Source organism: Ipomoea triloba, chromosome 6 (assembly GCF_003576645.1).
Source record: "Ipomoea triloba cultivar NCNSP0323 chromosome 6, ASM357664v1".
NCBI classification, from domain to species: Eukaryota; Viridiplantae; Streptophyta; class Magnoliopsida; order Solanales; family Convolvulaceae; genus Ipomoea; species Ipomoea triloba.
This window is the reverse complement of record NC_044921.1, coordinates 7,038,067-7,064,398: the sequence shown is the minus strand read 5'-3', so window position 1 is coordinate 7,064,398 and position 26,332 is coordinate 7,038,067. Positions and strand designations below refer to the sequence as shown.

General features: G+C 39.7%; 2 protein-coding genes across 7 annotated transcripts; one reads left to right on the top strand and one right to left on the bottom strand.

Moving 5' to 3' along the window:
- Positions 1 to 1,586: 1,586 nt before the first annotated feature.
- On the top strand, positions 1,587 to 5,906 carry LOC116023424. The gene is made up of 2 exons (XM_031264424.1): positions 1,587 to 1,734; positions 4,969 to 5,906. Exons 1-2 carry the CDS (start codon positions 1,587 to 1,589, stop codon positions 5,904 to 5,906), a joined length of 1,086 nt encoding a protein of 361 aa, XP_031120284.1.
- A 941-nt stretch (positions 5,907 to 6,847) lies between these two features.
- Positions 6,848 to 11,133, bottom strand: LOC116022518. Of its 6 annotated transcripts, none has more exons than XM_031263254.1 (9): positions 10,987 to 11,128; positions 10,754 to 10,832; positions 10,483 to 10,637; positions 9,899 to 9,951; positions 9,113 to 9,200; positions 8,003 to 8,943; positions 7,542 to 7,772; positions 7,344 to 7,403; positions 6,848 to 7,218 (listed from the first exon to the last, which is right to left on the bottom strand). In XM_031263254.1, the coding sequence occupies exons 3-9, from the start codon at positions 10,538 to 10,540 to the stop codon at positions 7,093 to 7,095; spliced, it is 1,557 nt and encodes a 518-aa protein (XP_031119114.1). In that variant the 5' UTR covers positions 10,541 to 10,637; positions 10,754 to 10,832; positions 10,987 to 11,128; the 3' UTR covers positions 6,848 to 7,092. The 6 variants fall into 6 exon arrangements, with proteins under 6 accessions (XP_031119114.1, XP_031119111.1, XP_031119112.1 ...); XM_031263251.1 differs by having other exon boundaries at positions 10,483 to 10,567; positions 10,987 to 11,127; XM_031263252.1 differs by having other exon boundaries at positions 10,483 to 10,567; positions 10,754 to 10,821; positions 10,987 to 11,127.
- Between the last annotated feature and the right edge of the window lie 15,199 nt (positions 11,134 to 26,332).

Here is a 26,332-nt window from a genome sequence, read left to right as displayed (position 1 = left end):
TCACAAGTGAGTTCCCTTCTCAGGCCAATAACCGAGCACCAGAATTAAGGTAGATTAGAACCCTGTATGCACATGTACTCAGTTGAGATTATGCAAGACTTGGCTTAAGATGAACTCCCATAGACATGCCTTTCATACTCACATAGATCACTCTAAAACTGCATGCTAAGATCAAATAGGACTTTATTTGGCTTGTAATGGGGCTAAGGGTGAGTGGCTAAACAAAGAAAGGGTATGGAAAAATAAACAAAAAAGAGAGAATTTCACACTTATTCCCAACTAAACCTAGAGGAGACATGGAAAATATGAGCAAGAGCGCAAAAATATTTGAAAGCACAAGAGTATTCTAAACTAGTGGGGGTGAGGACTTTTATTCTAACAATCCTGACTTGCACTTTTATTCATCCTTCTTTTTCTTTTTCACAAACCTTTTCTTCACTTTCAAACTTCTTTTTCAAACTTTTCTCTAACAACAATTTCTCACTTTTCTTTTATTTCTTTTCAACCAATAACTTCCTTCACAACACCCCCACACTAGAACAAAGATAACATGAATAACTCTATCAAAAATAAGCTCAAAAAGGGAAATCTCCTCTAAATTAAAGAACAAATGCTACATTCTCTCTAAGGGTGAATGGAAAATATATGGCTAAGGGCTAAGGGTTAAATGATAGGGCTAAACAAGAAAAACAATACAAAGAATGGGGTTAAGTGCTTTTGCACTTGTTAAACAAAAACAAGGCTCAAAGGGGACAACTAGGGAAAATAATTGTAACACAGGGTAGGTTTTAAAGGCTTGGGCTAACAACAATGGCCTAAATCACTTCAAAGCATGCAAATTCTAGACTTCACTATGAGAGCACTGAGACAAGCTATGACAGAACAAATATCACCGGAATCCCACATAAGCCTTCACTAGCAATGCATAACACACAGGGGAAACATTTAGGTTAGAGGTTAACCCAACTATTGGCAAGAGACTGAATTAAACACAAGCTCAACTTTGAGTCATCCCTGACAAGCTAGGCTGCACAAGTACCACCAAACAAACCACCAACCAGCAGAGAGGAAAGTGGTCACAGCCACAACACAAGGAAAGCACATTACCTTCAGTTGCAAATTGAGTCCTTCAAGCAAACTGCATCCAAAATTCATCAGAAATAGTACCCCCCCCCCCACACTTAAACTGGACATCGTCCCTGATGGACAAACAAGGCCTCACGAACTAGGAAAAACGAACTAGAAAACATAACATTTTTTTTATACTCTTTTTTTTTTTTGTGCTTTCGTAAGGACGGCCATCACGGCTTGGGTCACGACCGGGATGTGGCCCGTGACCTAGAGGCCTCTAAACTGCTGTTCAGCACTGGAATTCTGCCCATGCTATCATGGCCTAGGTCACGACCGGGAGGTAGCCCGTGACCCAGAGCCCTCGTTTGCCCTGTACACACTGGAATCTTTCCGACGCCATCACGGCCTGGGTCACGGCCGGGATGTGGCCCGTGACCCAGAGCCCTCGTTTGCTCTGTACGTACTGGAAATTCTGGGCGGTGGTCACGGCCTGGGTCACGGCCGGGATGTGGCCCATGACCCAGAGCCCTGCTTTACTCTGTTCCGCTGAAAAACGACGCCTCGGCATCACGGCCGGGGTCACGGCCGTGAGCCTGGCCGTGATCCAGGCTCCTCTTTGCGCATTGCTGTTCTTTTCGCGCCCAAGTTCGGTTTCACCTGCAAGTTAGTCCAAAATATACCCTAAAATACTTCTAAACTGTTTCAAAACCTAACCTCTTCAATTCTAACCATTCCCTACTCTCTCAAAGGTAAAAGAAAGCAAATCTCACATCAAAACAACCCCAGAGAACACCCTGTAAAGTAGTAGATATCACAAACCTATCTTAATTTATTGTGTGAACTTGAGAACTTATGAGTAGCATTATATTGATATGTCTTGATCTAAAGGTCCATAATTTGTAACTTAATTGCATCGCCAAGATTATAAATAGACGAACATGGGTAACGATGGAAATGCAACGTTTCTTTCCTTTAATTGTGAAATAAATAAATAATAAATGTATCCTTCTACAATTGCACTGCGTGATTTCCAGTTGTCAAAACCTGTCCAAGTCTGAAATGCGTTACCGCTTGAATCTCCATGCATGGAAACTGGACACTGTGATGAATCTATCGGTGGCGACCAATACACCATGAACACATGCTTGTTTTGTGGGATATGTTTTTTTTTTTTTCGGTTTGTACGATTATAGAATAATATGGTGTAGGAACGTGTCCAGGGGATGTGAAAGTTTTAGACATGGAGGTGCACTGGGTTGTGACCTAGTGTATTTTGTCGACCCAAATGCACTGGTGTAAGAGCTAATGCATTCTAGTCGAATCAGATGAATTCTAATCACCATCTCTGTAGAGCACGCACGAGGAAAAAAAAGGAAGAAACAAAAAGAATGGAAACACAAAGCAAATAAGTATTGCACCACTGATTTGTCGCTAAAAGAATGATATGTTGAGACTAAAATTCTCTTTCAGAAAAAAAAAAAAAAAGAACTTAACAAAACAAAACATTTAAATTAAAAAAAGGAATTAAAAATGTCATACAATCAGCACCGCTGATTCACCTAAATAAAGGGCCCAAATCAGTTCACATCGTAAAAGAGGTTCACATATGAATCTATTTATATATATCACAAATTTTGAGACCTAACCAAACGCGACTGACAACACATTTGTTGATTGCCTTTTTCAAACAGAAGAAAAAGGCGACTAGCTGGTTGCTTTCTTTAGATTGAGGAAGAAGGTGACCACTAGTAGCATCTCAGATCGAGGAAGCCGATTGGTTTTTTTTTTTTTTTTTTTTTGAGTACTATTAACTCTGTTGGTTGCTTTCTTCATATCAAGGTCCTTAAGTAGGTGACTAGAGGGGTTTGGATTATTATGAATGAAATTTCTTTTGTGTTGATTTTCAGAAAAAAAATTTTTTAATAATAATAATAAAATTAGGCGACCAGTAGTCACACATGCCACTTGAAAAATGATTTTGACAAATTAAAAAAACAAAAAAAAATGTCATGTCATCATTCTTTTAGTGTTAACTAACAAGTTATGCCAAAGACCTTGTGGTCAAGTGGCATCCGGTGTACACTCCCATGTGGAAGGGAGTGGGTTTGAGCCTTAGTGAAGGTATCTGTTGACTCAAAAAAAAAAGATTTGATCGTATGATTTCATTGAATTTAAGTGTTGAATTGTAATTTTAAAAATTTATGGGCCTAATTACTTTTTAATATAAAGTTTAGGAGGCTATTTGACTTTTTCCATTTTAGTATTATCGACTTTAGTACAGTTTAGTATTTATTCAATATACTTTCTCTATCAATTGTAGTCCAAATAGTCTGGTTGTTATACTGTAGATCATGGCCTGAAACGGCGTCGTTTCTTTAAGTAAAAAAAGGGCAGTCATTACTTTTTAACAAATCCCATATTTTTATTTTGTGTTCATAACAAAATGAAACTACAATGTATCTAAAATCAAACTGTCTCACATATTGTGTTTATATTATTCAATTAAATTGTAATTGAATTGAAATTATACTTTAGTTGTGTTGAAATTAAACTGCAGTATGTATAAAATGAAATTGAATAACATGTCTCACATATTAATTCTATATTGTCAAATAGAACTGTAGTTGAATAAAAATGATACTTTAATTTTGCTGAAATGAAATTATAGTATGTATAAAAAAAACTGAATAGCATGTCTCACATATCGAGTGTATATTATCAAATAAAACTGTGGTTATATCGAAATGATACTATAATTGTGTTGTAATGAAACTATAGTGTATATAAAATGAATTTAAATAAGAGTTTCACATATTTGAGTGTATATTGTTCAATGAAACCGTAGTTGAATTATAATTATAATTTAGTGGTGTTGTAATAAGACTACAGTTTGTATAAAATGAAATTCAATAACATGTCTCACTGTAATAAGACTATTCTATGTATGTATAATCTCGAATGAAACTATAGTTGTGCTGAAATGAAATTACAATGTATATAAAATGAAACTGAATATGTTATATAGGAAAATTTGCCCAAAAAGTGAACACCTCACTACCGGAGTTCAATCCTGTGACCCCTTCCCTCTGAGAGAAACATTGATGTTTTAATTGAGCACATGGTGCTTGGCCTATTTGACTTTTTTATCTTTAAAAAAATAAAAATTATTGAGTAGAAAAGTAGTTTGAGAACATTTTTTTTTTAAAATAGAGTTTGACATTACTTAATAATATGGAGTACAAAAATTAGTTAAAATGTGATTACTAAATATTCAACTAATATTACATATAAAAAAAAAGGAAAGAATTTTAATTTAAAGTAGGGAGTGTAATAGGAAGAGATGGGGCCATTGTGATTTAATATCCAAGTATACTAGGACTATTACATTTGCAGTTTGGACCTCCAACATTTCACAATTTTGTCATCTTAACGCCGCCGCCATGAACAACCACCGCCACCACCCTCCGCGGCCGCCCCCGCCGCTGTCATCTGCAATCAACCACCACACCACCACCCAGCTCCTCAAGCACACCACCTCCATCTTCATTTCCCACCTCCTCCTCTTCCTCTTCCTCGCCTCTCTCATCTTCATCTTCCGCTCCAACGTTGACAACGGGGCCCACTTCCTCACCTCCTTCATCGACCGCGATCCTTCCCTCAAATCTCTCCTCTCCCGCATCGACCTCTCCTCTTCCTCCTCCGCCGCCGCCCATCACCACCACCACCTCCGTCATCATCGCCGCCGCCGCCCGTTTCTTCATCTCACCCGTGTCGGCACCCTCGATGATGATTTCTTCTCTGGCGACCCGGACCTCGATCGCTCCCTCTTCCACCCTTCGTCGAAGCCGACCCCCAATGCCTCTTTCCTAATTCTCTCCAATTTCGATCCAAGATTAGGGTTTTCGGACCCCGTAGTCGACCATGGAATCGCCATCTCCCAAGCTGTTCGCCCCGGGTTCGTATCGTTTAAGCCTTCCTCTGAAGCCTTGGATATTGATAATAACGCTACGATTGTTAATGATGGCCGCAATGACAACACAGTGGTTGATTTGCAGTTCTTGGTGAAGGGCCTCGAGCTGGGCCGCCGTGACGTCACGGCGTTACTTTTTCTAGTGGGTTTATTCTCCGCTGCTTATGCGTATGCGGTATTTGCATTCTTGGTTACGTACACTTGGGTACATGGCATTGTTTTCGTTCAGGTTCTGGATAATTTGTTGGGGAATTACAAATCATATTTTAGGACTGCTTGGGACGGTGCTAATTTGGGGCTCAGAAGGCTTTCTGGCTTCATTCTAATGCGATGGGCAGTGAGGGATGCATTGGCACAGGTATTGGGAATTTGGTCTTTTGGCGAAATTGAGGATCAATATGAATTCTTGAAGATTTCTGTAAGAATGAAGTTGATGCCTTTTTCAGATGTGGCACCATGGATTACAGGGCATGAGAAGGAAAGTGTGTGCTTTATATTGTCATGGTTCTTGGTTGAGTTGCTGGTGGGATTTATGTTTGCTGTGGACTCTTGGATTGTGATTGTGGACTCGAGGAAGAGTGGTAGGGAGGTTGTGAGAGAAGGGTGCCATTTGTTGGTTTCGTTGCTCGGCCCTGCTATTGAGATCAAGGGCTGGGAAGCCATGATTTGTGGGTCTTTGACAAAATGGATATTGGGCGAGATTTTCGGTGAAGTATTCGCAACTGCATTCCAGTCAGTCATGGAAGTCTATTTCATGGTAGCATGGCTGATGTTTTATTTGGCTGCTAGGTCAATTGATGCAACGTCTCTTGGGAGGGCATTCGGGCGAAGAGAGATGGAAGGTTTTCTAGAGGGAATTAGATAATAATTCTTGTTAGCGGTTTTTATTCAAAGGGTTAGTTCCATTGCCTCTATAGTTGCATTTGAAGTGTGCCATTATTGACTACATTGTCGTGCTAAAAGCTTCCAGTGCTTTATCTGTTCAATGCTTTGAACATTCAAGTAATGTAGCCCTGGCGTTATTAGATGATCACCAGCTCCCGCTCTGTATTTGTCCCGAGGCAATACAAAATCTGTAGACTACTAGACTTCACTGGAATTCTTGAGAATACCATGTCGTGTTCAATTCTTATGAAAAACGCTTCCGGTGAGAAATGTATAAATACTAGTGATAGATTGCCCATTTTTTGTGTTGCTGCTTTTGGTAGTTCAAATAGACAAAACACAAGCTGTCTCAGTTTTCTATATGCCATATTGATGTATATTTTCAAAATCTGAAGCAAAATGAGTTGGATAATTTCATACGTTCCAGAGAAGCAAATTCTTCACTTAGCTTTCTGTTTATTGTAATTCTTACTATTGCTCTGGATCACACTATTTGTATAATTGATCAATGTATTCATTTTAGCATTGGTATCTCCTAAACTACAGGTTGAGGACATAGAAAACATCATGGTATTTTGCAGAGGTTATATTCCATCTTCTAGTAATGTGATTTGAGAGAGCTGTGCCATTATTGCTACAATGTTCATGGCTGGGCAAGCCTCATATATCTGCTTTGACATTCAGTGTCTGAAATACCAAATTTGATGTTTTTTGAGGACTCCAGGTACCATTGAAACTATTTGAGGTTGAATTTATTCTTCATCTCTGCCTTTTTGGGTAAAACTACAGTGAAGGAATCCACTATTCTGAGATTTGGGATTGGGATTTGATCCCTGCTCTTAAAAGTTCATATGCCTTCTGATAGTCTTTTGTGTGTTTTTATTTGTTGAAACATCTTTAAGGATCAAATCTAGGACATCGTAATTTAAGATCACATGTCATTGTCAATTGACTACAAGGTTTTTGTGTTTGGGGAATTATAGTACTAAGGCAAAAGAAAGTAAACATGAAGAAGAAAGTTGTAAAATCCTGCTATTGCAGCAATCTTAGGTAAAAGTGCACAGAATGAGTATGAATGTACAATCTGCTACTAAACAGAGAGTTCTTAGATAGATACCAAATCGAAATATGGACTCTGCAAGCATCAATGATGTTACATGAGTTTATTAGTAAGAATGGGGAGTCTTGGATCTGCAGTTTCTTGGATATGGATGAACACTTGCCAATTCAACGACACGGTGCAAGATGGGTTTTGGCAAGGGCCGCCATGAAAAACTTTGCTTTCCCTTACCCTGCATTCATCATTGCAATGGTTCCAAAATTGTTACAAATCATGGCAAATATACATAAAACTCATTGACAGGACACCCAAATATGGCGAGAGAAAATTAGTATGAAACTAGGAAGAAGAACTGACCGCTTTCTTGCTGCTTTGGTTTTGAAGATGGGTGGCTTTTAAGAGATTTCTCCATTTGTCCTGTGGAGTTTAAGAGCAGAATAGAAGCAACCCTTTAATCAGAAGGAGCCTTTTCGGTTGAACAGCAAAGAGAGGGAAAATAAAGGATTTCTCTTTTTAGCAGAATATATAACACTTGACCACAGGGCATAACCATACCTTGAGATCTACTGGTGTCCGGTGGTCAGATGAAGAGAAGAAAAGCCTCTTTATTTGACTCCATCTCCCAACTCCACATTGAGAAACACCATCAATTAACTCTCTCACCTCTGAAACAGTCCATAGCCTGTGGTGCTTCCTTCGAGCACCATCTCCATCAGATCTTAAAGTTACAACACCATCATCACTCTCATCCATCAACATCTCATTCTCATCATCAGATTTTAGCACCTGTGAAGTATAACATTAAACAAATTACTATGAATAATCGTTAAATCAATGATTCTTACCTTTCATGAACTATTTCTTGAATTTCATATGCAAATATTCTTACTGATAAGTTATCAACAACATAAGAACACTAGTGGCATTCTTTTTTCTTTTTTTCTTTTTGATATTACAAATGTAAATTGACTAATTGAGGAGATATGAAAGGAATCAGATAGAACATTGAACTTTACCTTGTTCACATCGCATGCTGGACTGTTCAGATATTCTTTGGAACCAAAAGGTAATATGTGGTTCTGGTTTGCCTTATTCACATTCGATGTGTGCTTGCCATCACATTCTTCAAATCCAGACATGTGTTTTGCCTTGACTGTCTTGTTCAACTTAACCTTATGCACATCCAATTCATACCTTTGACAGCAATTTTCAGGGCTAAATGATGGCAACTGGTTCAGCTTCACTTTCTTAACATCAGATGCATGTTTCTTATCACCATCTTTGTTGCCACACAACGGTATCTCGTTTGGCTTTACCTTCACAACACTGGATGGATGCTTTATGTGACATTCTTCAGGTACTAGAGGTCCAAATGGCACTTGGATAGCTTCACAAAGAGTCTCCTCAGGTTGAAACTCGAGTTCTAGAGGTTTATTATGTTTCTTACTACATTTGACACGATAACACTTATCCTTTGATAAAGAAGTGGAAACCTCTAACTTTTTCTTATTACGTCTTGTATTAATAAGATCTACTGATTCATCAATATATCTGCGAGTAGGCTTACGTACTCTCTTCTGTGTATGAACCCCATTGCAGTTACTGTCTTGGGAAGAATTCTTTGTGGATGAATCTTGGAGATAAAGGCTTTCATGATCCACGTTTGGCCCGCCAATACTTAACTCTTTGTTTTGCTTGATTGTAGACATGCAGATGGACCCACTTGATGTCAGAGCAGGAGTGAATATTGCATCTTCATCATTATTATCAGAAGATATACTTCCTGGCAAGAAACTCGATACATTTTCCAAGTAGTCAATATCTCCCGAAGTGAATGAAGTCGGGAAGCTCAAGCAGTTGTCATCAACTAACATTTTATCCTCAAATTTGTTGTTCGAGAGTTCATGATTTGTCATCTCGAGTAGATCACTCCAGCATTCAGTTTCTTGAATTACACCTGACAAATATAGCATTCCAGGCTCCTTAGTTATTTACGTGAACAATATCACCCAAATTCATGGTGCTTAAGTGCTTTCAGTACATTTAATGCTATAATATATAATATTTATCATTACTATTATAAATATATTCTAAAAATAAGAGATATTATTCAAAAGCAAGTTCACCTAAAAGATAATCTTCACATTCGCTGAAGGGATCATTTGATGCTTCAAAAATTTCAGCTTCAGTATGACTTGGCTCTATATCAAGCACCTAACTCAAGTAACACATAATCAATGAAAAACCAAGATTGTAAGGAATAACATCAGTATTAAAATTTCTTTCTTCTGTTTTCAGTTTTCCAGGAATGGAAAATTATGATAAAATCCTCAATACGATGTGCTAGCATAATTGGGGTATGATCCACTCCCTATTGAGAAAAGGAAAAGACGAGGACGAAGAACAGAAAGAAAGCAACCTATTTGAAAGGAAAAGAATACAAAAATTACAACTTTTTTTTTCGTACAAGAAGACATTTTTGTTAGAAGTTCCCTCCAAAAACAAGAGTTCCTTACTCATGCTTATATCTAGGAAATATCACACGCCAGACACATTCCTTCTTGCAAAGCTTACACATCCATTGTTATGAGAACATAGTAGTTCTAAGGTAAGCACTCAATGATTAACAACAATAATCTTCAAATAAAAAACAAATAACACCACGCTCTCCAAGAGTTTCTCTTAAAGAACAGTCAATATTAGTTTTTTTTTTTTTTTTTTTTTNTTTTTTTTTTTTTGTGTGAAGCCTAATGGTATTATCTTTGGAGAATAATGAGCTTCGGTGAACAGTTATTGACTAACAGGTCATGCGTCCAATCACGGGATATAAACACATGAGATATCTGCCCAATAATTTAAACTTTACTCATCTCTTTCAGAAAGTAGCAAACTCAGGAGGAAGGGCCACATACTTCAAGATTCATCTTGTTCTCCCGTTCGAATGAAATACCGGGATCTGGGCCACCTATTAACATCATAAATTGCACCACTATTAGACGTGATAGAATGGTTTTCTTGCTAGTACAGAGATGGAAGAGATGAGCGAAAAGAAGCAAAAACAGCACCAAATATATTAAATTGTTTAAGTTTTTAATAGAAGTGAAAATTGATCATGTGCATTGGTATGGCAGATGAACACACAACAATCACTCAAGGAGAAGCGAGATTAATATTTCTCCCTAGAGACAGACATGAATCAGCACTAAAAGCTCATAAAAAATTCTAAACATGCTTATGCCCTTATTGATGAAATCTATTCACAATTCCCTAAGAAGTTATTCTTTTCATACTTTCCTCTTTGTAGGCTACAAGTTGAAGAGAGTAAAGAATGAAAAAAACATCAGATATTACCACAATAGGATCCCAATAATTTCAAGTAATAGATTCATACCATACACTGTCAATCTAAAGAACTAAACAATTGACTTGTATGGCAAAGTGCTTTAGCTATAAAGGGCAAGTTGATGGTTCTTTGAATAGCGGTTTCGATATATACCTTCCATTTCACTGCAATTCCTCAATTCCTCAGAGTCAGACTCTTCTTGTGAATGCATAAGAAACAACAAACTCCTCTTTGGGCTCTACAAGAAAGCATTCAATTTCAATTGAATAATCCTCAAAACAAGGAGAGAAATGTTCATCTTTTGCAAGCTGTAAAGTGACAAATATCCAAAAAAGTTTGTCTTTTTCAACACAAGATTCACCCCAAATTCTTGAATTATAAACTGCTCTCAGTAATGCAAAACGAAATTTAATTTAGTGTTCACCTCCACTAGCTCAGGCGCTCAGACACGCACCTCTCCAACCTTAAAGTTCAATTCTTTTCCTTAAACGACTCAATGTAATCTCCGACAAACAGCACGCCGCAATTTTCGCAGCAACGATTAAAGTTCCCCAAAATGTTACGGCAAAAAGATCGGAAACAAATTTAGGGAAAAGGGAATAAACATGGGAAGCATTTAGTAAAGTGATTAACAAGAATGGGATTGAAAATGCTAACCTTAATCATCAAGAAAAGAGTTGGGGAAGAAACATGATCCCGCTTCCTTCCACCATGGCACGCACAGGCACAGTAGCTGAAGTGGAGTGAAAGAAAGAGAGGCGAGCTGAGGAATTTTATACGGCGGATTCCAAAAGGGCTTTAGGGAGGAGCGTTGTAATGTGGATTTAGAATCCGAGGTGGCTGGCAAGTGGCAACTTGGGCTACGTTGATTCCGAGGGTTGGTTGGTGCGAAGAGTTTGGTACTTGGGTCCATGCCTTTTCGGTATGGTGACTATGGTCTCTACTCTCTCGCATGTGCTTTGAAATTGGTCTCAACTTTCCACTCCCACAATACACTCAACCGCCATTGAAGTGAAATTTTTTAGATTATTTCATTTCATGAGAATTTCTAAGGCATTTTCATCCTTATGTTATAAATCAAGTGTATATTTAGTCTCTATATTTATTATAAATTATAATTATGGTTCTTAATTAGTAAAAATAAATTACTATTTTCATTTTCGAATAATCAAAAAGTTGCATTTTTTATTTCTAACATATTTGAAAAGGAATAATCATCGGGCGTATGACTGTATATATTCTCAATACGTATATCGTATGCCCTAAGGGATACTTCCCGATCTTGACTGACCTCCATCTGGGTCCGACCTGAGTGGAGGAGAAATTTCGTCCTTTTAAGAATTAAGATTATTGGTTATTGTACAACGTACCTTAAGCTCGGTCCCGACCTCGACGATTGGACCGGGTGTTCCTAGTAGAATGCCCCCTGAGTTAGAGGACAAATACCTTTGATATCGCTCTGCTCAGTCATTATTTTGTCAAGAATCAACACTCACGTGGACCTATTAGAAAGGCCGCTGACCGTACCTGTGCATGTGAAACACGTGGTGAGAATGTCGAACACCCGGTATGTGCTCCCTACTAACCTCTATAAATAGCGCATTTAATACTTGTTAAGGGAACTTTTGAATTTCTTCACTAACAATACATCTTAGCTCGTGAACCTCCGAGCGACCCATTGTCTAAGTTGTCCAAGCTCACATACTCTATAGACTATAACTCCGTAGAATATACGTAGGCGTATATAAAGACCTAACTGTATTTATCACATCATTTTGGCGCCCCCGTGGGGACCTGTACAAACAAGCTATCTAGTTAAGTGCATTGCCGATCCCAACTATGTATCCATTTCTTGACTTTTTCAATGAGGCCGACTCCGACGACAACACCTCAGATCCTCAATCTCAACTTGGTCTCGAGTGGACCTCAACCAGACGCTACCTAGGTGGTTGCATCCCCAAATGTGGTTAATGTTATCAATTAAAGAGGCCCATTCCCGACCTTCCTGGGTCAGACCTCCTATCATTCTCAGTACATCAAACCGCCATGTCGAATCCTACTTTCTAATGGTAGCAGAATTTGCACTGATTTACTTTTATTAATAGTATAGATTAGTATAGATATCGTATAGATAATATAAAAGTATAGATAAGTATTCAAATTATTATTATTGGTATAAATAATAATTAATAAATTATTATTTCCTTATAAAATTACAGAATTTGGTGGACCTACTGAAGCACAAAGAGTCAACAAATGACTCCACTGAGACTCGAACCCACCCCCTTCCACATGAGAGTGTACACCGGGTGCTACTTGACCACAAGATCTTTGGCAGGATTTTACTTTTATTAATAGTATAGATTAGTATAGATATAGTATACATTATTATTTCGTTATAAAATTGCACAGAATTTCCAAGTAATTTTCTCATTTATTATGCAGAATTTGTTTCTATTATTCTCACAATTATAATGGTTTAATTATTCTCATAATTTGGTAAATAAAATTTTGTTACCAATTCAACTTTATTAATTTTTTTACCAATTAATTAATAATATTAGTTTAGGCGGGAAAGTTGAAGATGATGATTTTACTTTTATTAGTAGTATAGAGTATAGATTTAGTAGTATAGCTAGATAGTATAGAAGTATAGATAAGTATTCGAATTATTGATAGAAGGTGATGGATGTAGTCATCCCCGACCCATTGTCATCCCTAATTTAGCATGCTAAGCTTGGTTAGAGATTGATGAATAATGAGGATTGCCTGTGGATACAAGTGTTCAAGCATAAATACGTCATCAACTCGTCGGACGGCTCATCTTGAAAGCCTAAATCAAGTATGTCCAACGCTTGGAGGGACATCCTTAAAGTTGTTCCCCTGTTGAAGGAAGGAATTAGAAAACATGTGAGAAACGAGAGGAGTACATTCTTCTGGATAGGAGACAGACCTCTCAAATAACTTGCCATCTACCCAATTCCACCCTCGGAGGAGGTTAGAACAGTAGCTAGCTACTACACACCAACAAGTGGCTGGTCATGGGAGAACTTTGATAAGATCTTATCTAAGCTAGCTGCATTCATAATGATAGAAGACCCCACATGGGATGATACTATCGGATAGTCCAAGGAAATATCATGTAGTCTTCTCGGTCAGTTCGACATATGACATAGCTAGAGGGGATACAGAACCAGTGATGCTTGGCAAGTGGAATAGCGTATAGAAGCTTAGAATACCTAACCGAGTTCGTATTTTCCTTTGCTTGGTGCAACATGACAATTATAACCAATCTTAATAGGGTCAAGTGTGGAATATCTAACTGTGATAAATGTTGGTTGTTTACTGATACAGTGGAAGACATAGAGCATGTTCTTCTCAACTATCTAGTGGCAGAAGCAGTTTGGAAGGAAATCTTCCCTTCAACATATAACTTGTTGCATTTATGGGTTTCCAGAAGGTGATATTTGAATGCGATGCCATCGAAATTGTTGACTACATTCACCACAATGCACCACCAACTTCAGTATCACACAATATTCTTGAAGCTTGTAGAAGAGAACTTCGAAGCTTTGAAGTATGGAAGCTAAAGGCAATCGTGCATGAACAAAATCATGTAGTTGACTCCCTTGCTAAAATGGCTGGCCATTTTTCCAAAGGCATGCATATTCCCAGTTCTTACGACCCCTCCCAATGAAATATCTAGTCTTTTAGAAGACGATGTTCTGAGCATTCCCCAATGGCGTAATTTGTATAATAAATAAGGACTTGCTGCAAATGTAACTTGGGTTTCCCCTTCCAATATAAATAAAAAAAATTATAGTATAAAGTATTATTTCATTATAAAATTACGTAGAATTTTCAAGTAATTTTCTCATTTATTATGCATAATTTGTTTATATTATTCTCACAATTATAAGGTTTAATTATTATCATAATTAGGTAAATAAAATTTTGTTACCAATAAATATAATTTGGGAGAGTTGAAGATGAAGATTTTACTTTTATTAATAGTATAGATATAGTATAGATAGTATAGTAGTATAGATAAGTATTCGAATTATTATTGTATAGTATAATTGGCTTAATTATAAAGATATATTTTGGAGAATTTTGCTTTTATTAATAGTATAGATTATGATAGATATAGTGTAGATAGTATATAAGCATAGATAAGTATTCGAATTATTATTATTGGTATAAATAATAATTAATAAATTATTATTTTATTATAAAATTACGCAGAATTTCCAAGTAATTTTATCATTTATTACCCATAATTTGTATCTATTATTCTCACAATTATAATGGTTTAATTATTCTCATAATTTGGTAAATAAAATTTTGTTACTAATTCAGTTTTATTAATTTTTTTTACCAATTAATTGATAATATTAGTTTAGGCATGAAATTTGAAGAGGAGAATTTTACTTTTATTAATAGTATAGATTAGTATAGATATAGTATAAATTATTATTTCGTTATAAAATCACGCAGAATTTCCAAGTAATCTGCGTAATTTTCTCATTTATTATGCAGAATTTGTTTCTCTTATTCTCACAATTAAAAGGTTTAATTATTCTCATAATTAATTTGGTAAATATTTTTTTCCAATTCAGCTTTATTAATTTTTTTACCAATTAATTAATAATATTAGTTTAGACGGGAATTTTGAAGTGGAGGATTTTACTTGTATTAATAGTATTGATTAGTATAGATATAGTATAGATAGTATAGAAGTATAGATAAGTATTTGAATTATTATTATTGGTATAAATAATAATTATAAATTATTAATTCTTTATAAAATTACGCAAAATTTCTAAGAAATTTTTCTCATTTACTATGTAGAATTTATTTCCATTATTCTCACAATTATAATGGTTTAGTTATTCTCATAATTTGGCAAATAAAATTTTGTTACCAATTAGAGCTTTATTAGTTTTTTTTTACAAATTAATTAATAATATTAGTTTAGGCGGTAAAGTTGAAGAAAATGATTTTATTTTTATTAATAGTATAGATTAGTATGCATACAATATAGATAGCATAATAGTATAAATAAGTATTCGAATTATTATTGGTATAAATAATAAATAATAATGGTTTAGCAAGTAATTTTATTATTTGTTACCCAAAATTTGTATCCATTATTCTCACAATTATAATGGTTTAATTATTCTCATAATTTTGTAAATAATTTTTTTTTACCAATTCATTTTTATTAATTTTTTTACCAATTATTTGATAATATTTAGTTAGTTTAGGCGTGAAAGTTGAAGATTAGGATTTTAGTTTTATTAATAGTAAAGATTAGTATAGATATAGTATAAATTATTATTTCATTATAAAATTACGCAAAATTTCCAAGTAATTTTGTCATTTATTATGCAAAATTTGTTTCTATTATTATCACAATTAAAAAGTTTAATTATTCTCATAATTTGGTAAAGATTTTTTTTTAATTCAGCTTTATTAATTTTCTTTTTACCAATTAATTAATAATATTAGTTTGGGCGAGAAAGTTGAAGATGAGGATTTTACTTTTATTAATAGTATAGATATAGTATAGATAATATAGAAGTATAGATAAGTATTTGAATTATTATTATTGGTATAAATTTCTCATTTAATATTACGCATAATTTGTAAGGAATTTTCTAATTTATTACGCAGAATTTGTTTCCATTATTCTCACAATTATAATGATTTAATTATTCTCATAATTTGGTTGCCAATTCATTTTGATTATATTTTTTTTTACCAATTAATAGTAGTCTATTTTTATATAGGGTAATTAAGTCAATAAACACAAATTACTATACATATATTACTAATTAAGCCATTTTATCACCCTTTTTATTACCATCATTTTTTTTTTACCTTTTAATAGGCTATATCATACTACAGATTAGTATAAACAATATTGTACGCTATTTTCTCCATTTACTGACCTGTTTTAATTACTCCATTTTACACATTTTAATAGTGTATTTTTTATATACGCAATTAATTTAATAATTAGACAAATTACTATGTATATTACGTCATTTTGTCATATTTTATTACCATAATTTATTACCTTTTAATAGAATATTCCATACTACAGACTAGTTATATGTCATTTTTCTCTTTTTATTAGCCTATTTTTAAAGTTTTCCTAATATATTTCTTATCTAATGAATTTCAATACCACTATATAAATCATGTAACCAATTCCACATCTTCCACTCCGTCTCACCACCTTAACCACATAAACAAAAAATCTACATATAATGGCCCCTAATTTTTGTTTTACAAAATAAGATAAACTCATACAATACTACGTGGACAATAAATGTACGATTGATTAGTCTTTACGAAGTCAATAACAACCGAGGAGCAACCTTAGAATTCGTACTTGAAGATGTGGTAGGTATATATTCTTATTTACATTTAGCATAGTTTTATACCAATCCATTGACATATTGTTTAGTTAAATCAGTCCTTAATGAATAGTTTTACCGTGTTTTTTTTTATGGATTTCATCAAATTAGTATTAGTAAATTCACTTCATACGCACATTTTATTTGTTATAATGATATATGATGGATGTTGTGTATTGCATTCAATTCCTACACTATTATCTTTTATATTTTGACTGATTTAATTTGTTTATTTAAATTTCAAAAGATTTTTGTTTATATTGTAACAAAAAAAAAACAGAATGTGTAATCTTTTAAAATTTGGTTTATTTGTTTTTTTTTTCCTATAGTGTATTCATTCACAATTTGTATTTAATTAATATTACAATTAAGGATTTTCAAATAATTTTGATGAACAACCTTTTTAAAAATAACGTAGAACTATTTATGATTACAACTGAGGGATTTAATTAACCCAGGGGGTCCGGACTAACAAACCCGTTAAATGAATGATAATATGAACGAATAGGAAATAATAAGCGAAATGAGTGTGACAAGGTCACGGGGACCAAATATTTATTAGATCGTAGTCAATCAGCTATTACAAGATGGTGTAATGCTATTACACAAGTAGTTTAGGATAAAGAATATAGAACATGTCTTAAAGACACAATAAGACAACTATTTATACCCTCCAAACTTCCTTACTGCCCCTCTAAGACAGGGGAATGGTTATAGATCCGCTTTGATCGCGCCCGCGCCACGACCGGACCCGTGGCTCCAACCACCCGAGGCCTTGGGCAGGCCAAGGCATCTTAGCCGAGGTCTTGGGCCGATGTGCTAAACGAGTTAGCTCGGGTCGAGCACGGGGCTCAACCCCGGGTCTCGGGCCCTCTTGCGACCCTTATCCTGCTCCTCCGGGTCGGCTTGGCCCATTCATAATATATCCATCATCAGTCCCACACTCTCCGAGCTGCGAGAAGTCGTCAACGAAGGAGAGTAGACGTTCCGACCCGTCTCCCATACATCCGAACATGTTCACAACCCTCCTATGAAGCGAGATATGACGTGCATGGACGTCCCAAACGGACCCTTGATCGTGAATAAAATACATCCCTATAGCAAACGGACTCTTTTCCCGTAAGATCTCCTTTAGACTTCTAGATAAGGTAGAATCCCAAAAAATATGCAACTCTTCCCTATAAAAGCATAGAAAATCCCCCAAGTCACACCCATCAACATCCCATCACCTTTTTTCTTCCCAAGATCCCTTCACATCATCTTTTTTCCTTTCCCAACACCCTTTCCAATTTTCAAAATGTGGTCAACCCCATTTTCCCCTTTTTTCCCCCTTTCCCCTCTCCCATCCTATTTAATCCCCCATTCCCCCACTTTTTGGCCACCACCACCACACTCCACTCTAAAGTCTCTCTCAAGCTCTCCTCAAGCTCAAGTGCTCTCCTTCTACATCCAAACCGAGTCCTACATCCCGAGCTCAGTTAGTTCCTCCCCCCCCCCCCTTCTTCCTCCATACGTTCGGCTATTGTTATGCTTTTGTTTTTTGTTTTTTTTAAATAACTTGTACTCCCCTGATTTTTTTTTGTTATTGTTTCCGATCTTCGTAACCCTTGGCCGAGAGGCCTCCATTTCGCCATCTTTCCTCTACTTTGATATTTTTTGCATGCACTTTCCCTTTGATCTTGATGTTCTAGACTCCATAAGTGATAGTGAAATTTCTATGGATGGTGCTACCCCCGAGGGCGAATACCACATCCCAACTCCGAGGTTCCTTTCATAAACGAAGACCCCGTGAGTGCTCGTCCTCTCCAAATTATTGAGCCCGACCCAAACATGAACTTTGACCCTTCCGTTGTGTATACTAATCCTGACTTGAACATCCCCCGATCTACCCTCTCACAACTTGGACCCCACCAATTAGAGAAGGCACAAGAAATAGTCAGACCGGGGGTAGACGTGGTAGCCCCCTCCTCGGTGACAATGTGACCAAGCCCCCGGAAGGTCACTTTTTCGGTGCCCACACCCTCTCGTTATCTTATGGCTTACGTTTTCCACTTCACCGTTTCGTCTTGACCCTTCTCAATTATTACGAGATTAGCCCGAGCCAATTGGTTTCGAACTCCCATTACATGTTGTTAGCTTTCTTTCTACGATGCCGTGAAATAAATGTCTCCCCCTACTTAGACCTCTTCAACCACTTCTTCCAAGTCACAGGCTCGTCCGCCCTCGCAAGCAAGGGCTTCGTGGCTTTCTCGACCCGTCCTCGTATGAAAGTCCTTCAAGACATAGTCTCATCCAACCATCATTGGAAACCTTCATTTGTTTTCATCTCCGTAGGGCCCCTACTTCCCTTTGTGTCCCCTAGGAACGTCCGCTTCCGTAAGCATAAAACTCCTCAGGTGTACCCTTCCTTATTGCATCATGCCCGTGCCTTCCGAGGGTTGGCACTCGTACTCTGTATAGAGTCTATGCTGAGTGAGGAGAGCATGGAGGGCCTGGGGTTCACACTGGGCGAACCTCTTCCGCCCCCTAGCTTGTCCCCGCACCGACCTGGCGCCAACCGAGGCTATTGAAGTGGAGTCGGGCTCCGAGGACTCAGACGAAGCTGGGGCGAAGGGCTCGGCGGAGTTCTCTTTTGGGCTCGGGGCCGAGTCCTCTGCCGCGGCCGAGTCTCCCAACTCGGTTGTGGTCGGGTCGAGCTCCGAGGCCGTCACCGAGCTTGTCGTAGTGCCTCGAGGTTGTCTCCCCTTCTTTACTCTTTGCTTCGTTTATTGCAAAATTAAATGTAGGTACTTATGCTAACCTCATAGTTGTTTGTTGTGGGTACACGTGAATCTCGCACCATAGCGTCCCGTATGGAGAGGCTGCGTGAGGCTAAGAGGCAAAAGACCACTAGAGAAGGTACCCGTACGAAACGACAGGCCCGTGTTGACCCGCGCACCGCCGTGATACCGCCCCCGCTCTATCAGTGCTTCCGACCCCCACACTTCCTGCTCGGCCACCGCCCCCACTGCCTTGGACAACCTTTAGCCGCGTTCGCGGAGCCCCGCGCGGACTCGCGAGTTGCTTCGCGGCTTGCTGCACTCTAATGGGCTGGAGACGGTCTCGGTTGACCACGATGCTGCATCATTTTTTTAGGTACCCTTGTCGTTTGTCTTCTTGCCGTACTTGTTGTCAGTTATCTAACCCCTTTGCTTCCATGTCGTCCTCCACCTTTCTAACCTCCAGGGCGAGTATGAGGCTGCCAAGAGGCGGAACGCTGAGCTCTCCCAAGAGCTCTCCGGGGTTGTGCAGACTTTAGAGTCGGAGAAGCGGTCCCATAGGCTTGAACTGGAGGGGCTAAGAAACGAACTTACCCGTGCTATTCCGACCTACAGGGGTCCGAGGGGTTCAAGCTTGACGCCATGGCCTATGCCCGAGGCCACGTGTGCGTGCTAACTGAGGAGTGGCTCGCCACGGATGACATAGGCTTACATTAGATGCAGAGCTTTATATATGAGGTCCTCCGCCGAGAGGACGCTACTTTTGACCCCGTGGCCAGGGGTTTGCCAGCCGTGCTCCCACCTCCAGACGTCCCTACGGACAGTTCTAGCACCCCTCCTGGAGGGGATTCGGCTCGCAGCGAGCCTGTGGACTTGAGCGTTTTGGACCAGTCCCCCGATGATGGCAAATTATTGCATGGACCATGGTTCACATAGCTGTGTGGACCAAAAATAAAAAGTACATTATTTTTGTACTGAAGGTACATTATTTTTGTACTGTAGGTACATTATTTGATAGTATCAAATAATGTACCTTCAGTACAAAAATAATGTACTTTTTATTTTTGNGCGAATACCACATCCCAACTCCGAGGTTCCTTTCATAAACGAAGACCCCGTGAGTGCTCGTCCTCTCCAAATTATTGAGCCCGACCCAAACATGAACTTTGACCCTTCCGTTGTGTATACTAATCCTGACTTGAACATCCCCCGATCTACCCTCTCACAACTTGGACCCCACCAATTAGAGAAGGCACAAGAAATAGTCAGACCGGGGGTAGACGTGGTAGCCCCCTCCTCGGTGACAATGTGACCAAGCCCCCGGAAGGTCACTTTTTCGGTGCCCACACCCTCTCGTTATCTTATGGCTTACGTTTTCCACTTCACCGTTTCGTCTTGACCCTTCTCAATTATTACGAGATTAGCCCGAGCCAATTGGTTTCGAACTCCCATTACATGTTGTTAGCTTTCTTTCTACGATGCCGTGAAATAAATGTCTCCCCCTACTTAGACCTCTTCAACCACTTCTTCCAAGTCACAGGCTCGTCCGCCCTCGCAAGCAAGGGCTTCGTGGCTTTCTCGACCCGTCCTCGTATGAAAGTCCTTCAAGACATAGTCTCATCCAACCATCATTGGAAACCTTCATTTGTTTTCATCTCCGTAGGGCCCCTACTTCCCTTTGTGTCCCCTAGGAACGTCCGCTTCCGTAAGCATAAAACTCCTCAGGTGTACCCTTCCTTATTGCATCATGCCCGTGCCTTCCGAGGGTTGGCACTCGTACTCTGTATAGAGTCTATGCTGAGTGAGGAGAGCATGGAGGGCCTGGGGTTCACACTGGGCGAACCTCTTCCGCCCCCTAGCTTGTCCCCGCACCGACCTGGCGCCAACCGAGGCTATTGAAGTGGAGTCGGGCTCCGAGGACTCAGACGAAGCTGGGGCGAAGGGCTCGGCGGAGTTCTCTTTTGGGCTCGGGGCCGAGTCCTCTGCCGCGGCCGAGTCTCCCAACTCGGTTGTGGTCGGGTCGAGCTCCGAGGCCGTCACCGAGCTTGTCGTAGTGCCTCGAGGTTGTCTCCCCTTCTTTACTCTTTGCTTCGTTTATTGCAAAATTAAATGTAGGTACTTATGCTAACCTCATAGTTGTTTGTTGTGGGTACACGTGAATCTCGCACCATAGCGTCCCGTATGGAGAGGCTGCGTGAGGCTAAGAGGCAAAAGACCACTAGAGAAGGTACCCGTACGAAACGACAGGCCCGTGTTGACCCGCGCACCGCCGTGATACCGCCCCCGCTCTATCAGTGCTTCCGACCCCCACACTTCCTGCTCGGCCACCGCCCCCACTGCCTTGGACAACCTTTAGCCGCGTTCGCGGAGCCCCGCGCGGACTCGCGAGTTGCTTCGCGGCTTGCTGCACTCTAATGGGCTGGAGACGGTCTCGGTTGACCACGATGCTGCATCATTTTTTTAGGTACCCTTGTCGTTTGTCTTCTTGCCGTACTTGTTGTCAGTTATCTAACCCCTTTGCTTCCATGTCGTCCTCCACCTTTCTAACCTCCAGGGCGAGTATGAGGCTGCCAAGAGGCGGAACGCTGAGCTCTCCCAAGAGCTCTCCGGGGTTGTGCAGACTTTAGAGTCGGAGAAGCGGTCCCATAGGCTTGAACTGGAGGGGCTAAGAAACGAACTTACCCGTGCTATTCCGACCTACAGGGGTCCGAGGGGTTCAAGCTTGACGCCATGGCCTATGCCCGAGGCCACGTGTGCGTGCTAACTGAGGAGTGGCTCGCCACGGATGACATAGGCTTACATTAGATGCAGAGCTTTATATATGAGGTCCTCCGCCGAGAGGACGCTACTTTTGACCCCGTGGCCAGGGGTTTGCCAGCCGTGCTCCCACCTCCAGACGTCCCTACGGACAGTTCTAGCACCCCTCCTGGAGGGGATTCGGCTCGCAGCGAGCCTGTGGACTTGAGCGTTTTGGACCAGTCCCCCGATGATGGCAAATTATTGCATGGACCATGGTTCACATAGCTGTGTGGACCAAAAATAAAAAGTACATTATTTTTGTACTGAAGGTACATTATTTTTGTACTGTAGGTACATTATTTGATAGTATCAAATAATGTACCTTCAGTACAAAAATAATGTACTTTTTATTTTTGGTCCACACAATTGTGTGGACCATGGTCCATGCAATAATGATTGCCCGATGATTGTGTCGCGGGTACAGTCGGTCCTGTTTCTCCCACCTTGGAGAATACTCAACTCCCGGATAGCATGGCGACCCTGGGTTACGAGATTATGGCCTACAATACCTCTACTGCTACTCTGGACTTGAATGCATAGGCGTAGGCTTGCTTAGCTTATTTCCCTCTTTTTGCTATGTACTTGAACATTATGTTTGAATGAATATTTCGCGTCTTTTGCTACTACTTGTATTGCGTGATGTTACCCTTTCCTTCACCAAACCACTGTTGCCTGTGTAGGGTTGAGATCTCGCGACTTTGACAGGCCTCAGCCCGTTTTGGTGGGCTCGGCCTAGGCCCCACCCTTGGCCTGTATTGACACCATGAGCCAGGCCTATTAGCCGGGGGCCCTTGGCCCCTTTTCTTAGCCTTGCCTGTACGTTTTTTGTCCCGAACTTGGAGTTTTGGCTCGACTTGGAGAAGTTAACACCATGGATCGTTGGTTTTTTTTCTTTACATAGCCATTTGGCTAAGGGTACTCTCAGACCAAACATTCTTCCGTCGGGGTTGGTACACGAGGTCGGGCCTCGTGCTCCCTTACTCCCTTAGGGTGATAGCTTCTCGACCCGAGTTGCTTGACAACGGGCCGTTAGGCTCTTTCATCTAGGTTAGTACGCGAGGTCGGACCTCGTGCCCCCTTAGGGTGATAGCTTTTCGACCCGTGTCGCTTGACAACGGGCCGTTAGGCTCTTCCGTTGGGGTTAGTACGTGAGGACGAGCCCCGTGCCCCCTTAGGGTATGATTGGAAAGGTCGGGTAAGTACCCCCTCCCCCTCCTCAAAAGAAGTGAAAATGAGACATCCATGGTGAAAATTTTGCTAAGTTTATTGAAACGAAGGAGACGGACCACCTCCTAACGAAATGGATTGTTAGCTAAGTTTATTGAAATGCATGAGACTGACTACCTCCTAACAAGTGGATTACTGATAATACTTTAACAAGTGCTCAGCATTCCACACCCTAGCTACCATCTTCCCCTTAGTGGTCTTTAGCTTATAGCTGCTTGGGCGGACCACGACTTCGACAATGTAGGGACCCTCCCATTTTGCGCCAAATTTACCTCCGGCCTGGGGTTGGCGCTTCTCTCCGTCTAAGTACATAGTCGCCTGCATGAAAATATCGCGGCTGGGCCTTTTTGCCATGGCGCTGGTAGTTTTCTGCACGGATCATCGCTGCCTCCCTCTTTTTGTCTATCAGGTGGAGGTCTGTTCGGTGGTGCTCGTCGTTGGTGTCAGGGTCATATTCCTCAGCCCAGTGAGAGGGTATGACGGCCTCCACGGGGGCGCGAGCCTCAAAGCCATAGGCCAGCGAGAATGGAGTTTGGCCTGTAGCTCTCCGAGGTGTGGTGCGATAGGCCCACAGGACCGCGTCTAGCTCTTTTACCCATGCTCCTTCGGCAGACTCGAGTTTTCTTTTGAGGCTGTCCACAAGGGTGCGGTTGCCGGTTGGCGTTCTCTACTTGGCCATTCGCCTGGGATAGCATACAGACACTCGACTATGTGTGATGTGCCATTTTGCGCAGAATTTCCCAAACTCCTGCCCCTCGAATTGACGTCCATTGTCGGTGATGAGCTGCATTGGGACTCCAAAATGGCATAGGATGTATTTGTAGATGAATTGCTTGCACCGGGAACTGGTGATGCTGGCCAGGGCCTCGGCCTCTACCCACTTGGTGAAATAGTCCATCACTACTATCGGGTACTTCCTTTTTTCCTGACCCCATAGGTAAGGCTCCCACTATGTCCAACCCTCATCGTGAAAAGGGAATGACCGAACTGATAGGGGTGTAGTTGGAGGTGGGCCGACCCGAGGCGATTTGGAACTGTTGGCAAGTCTTGCAACTTCTAACGTAGTCGGCGCACTCTTTAGCCATATTAGGCTAGAAATAACCCTGTAGGATGGCTCTCCGAGCCATGGTGTAGGCCCCCTGGTGGGCTGAGCATGTCCCTTCATGAATTTCTTCGATCACCGACCTTGCCTCCTTTGGGTACAGGCAGCACAAGAGGGTGCCGTTGTATGACCTCTTATATAGTGTGTCGCCGAGGACCAGGTAAATGGGGGCTCGTCAACGAACCCATTAAATGAATGATAATATGAACGAATAGGAATTAATAAGCGAAATGATTGTGACAAGGTCACGGGGTCCAAGTATTGTATTAGATCGTAGTCAATCGGCTATTACAAGATGGTGTAATGCTATTACACAAGTAGTTTAGGACAAAGAGACAATAGCACGACTATTTATACCCTCCAAACCTCTTAACCGCCCCTCTAAGACGGGGGAACGGCTATAGACTTGCTTTGACCGTGCTCGCGCCGCGACCGGACCCGTGGCTCCAACCACCCGAGGCCCCAAGGGCGAGGCCTTCGACTAAGCCCTCCGAACCGAGGCCTCTTAGCCGAGGTGCTAAACGAGTTAGCCCGGGTCAAGCACGGGGCTCAACCTCGGGTCTCGGACCCTCTCACGAACCTTATCCTACTCCTCCGGGTCGACTTGTCTCAATTATAATATATCCATCAACAACTTTATTTGTATTACAAAAATATTAAAAATTCTATAATGTATTGACCTTGAATTTTGTTCATTAATATTATATATGAGACAATTGAACGTGATTGAGTTATTCCTAATTTTTAAAAAGTAGATTTGTGTCAAACTAAGTGAATTCCACAATTTTATACATAACATATGAAATACACTACGTGTCTATGTCTGTAATTTGAAAATCACCTACATTTTTTTTTTTGTAGAAAATTGTTATCCTTCAAGACAATCGTGTCTCGTCTTAGCCAGTAACAAAAGCTTTATCAATGATCCTTCTCCTGCATCGCCAACTCCAGTACTTTATATGCCAAGAGGTACTTTTACTAAATTCAATTTTTAATATGTGGTTCAAATTATTTTTTGTGCTAAATTATTTATCAGAATTTCTTCCTTGATGCGCAATTAACTATCTAACATAGCATGCCAGTTAAATTGATAATATAATAATTCTACTTTAATTTTCAATCAGAACCTTTTTGATAAATAAAAATGGGAAATATTTCTTGCCCAACAGCTTAGACATATTAACACCAAAACGCTGTAGTTTATATTAGTTCAACATTGTAACATTTATATATGGTACTTCGTTTGGTATTTCAAGAGATAAATATTTTTGACAATTAAAATGTATTAATTATGTTACTTTAAAAATATCAGCTTTGACAATTTCAAAGCATCCACGTTCATACCAATAACAGGTTCCTTAAATATACTTTGTAGAAATATACTTTGTAGAACGAATCGACACAAATATAAATACATGTATTGGTTTCAAACTCAAACACCACAAGTTCAATATCGTAGTCTATTCGCATCCAATCTCAAATAAGAATGTATCCACTCTACATTCTTGGTCATGAGATATCACCTTACAACATTAGGAGTGCAATGAAGATTCGAGTGGTTCGGCAATACGACGTTCCTTGAAAGAAAAGGCAGTGATGTCATCAAGTCTAAAGAAGTGGTCTTCCATGATTCAGAGTTTTTTTTTTTTTTTTTTTTTTTTTTTTTTTTTTTTTTTTTCTTTTTTTTTTTT

Coding starts and splice junctions, on each gene's coding strand:
- LOC116023424 (XM_031264424.1), top strand. CDS start 1,587: ATGACCCAGAGCCCTGCTTTACTCTGTTCCGCTGAAAAACGACGCCTC. Junction 1,735..4,968: donor AAGTTCGGTTTCACCTGCAA/GTTAGTCCAAAA, acceptor ATCCAAGATTAG/GGTTTTCGGACCCCGTAGTC.
- LOC116022518 (XM_031263249.1), bottom strand. Junction 9,952..10,482: donor GAATTGCAGTGAAATGGAAG/GTATATATCGAA, acceptor TGATGTTAATAG/GTGGCCCAGATCCCGGTATT. Junction 9,201..9,898: donor AGAACAAGATGAATCTTGAA/GTATGTGGCCCT, acceptor TACTTGAGTTAG/GTGCTTGATATAGAGCCAAG.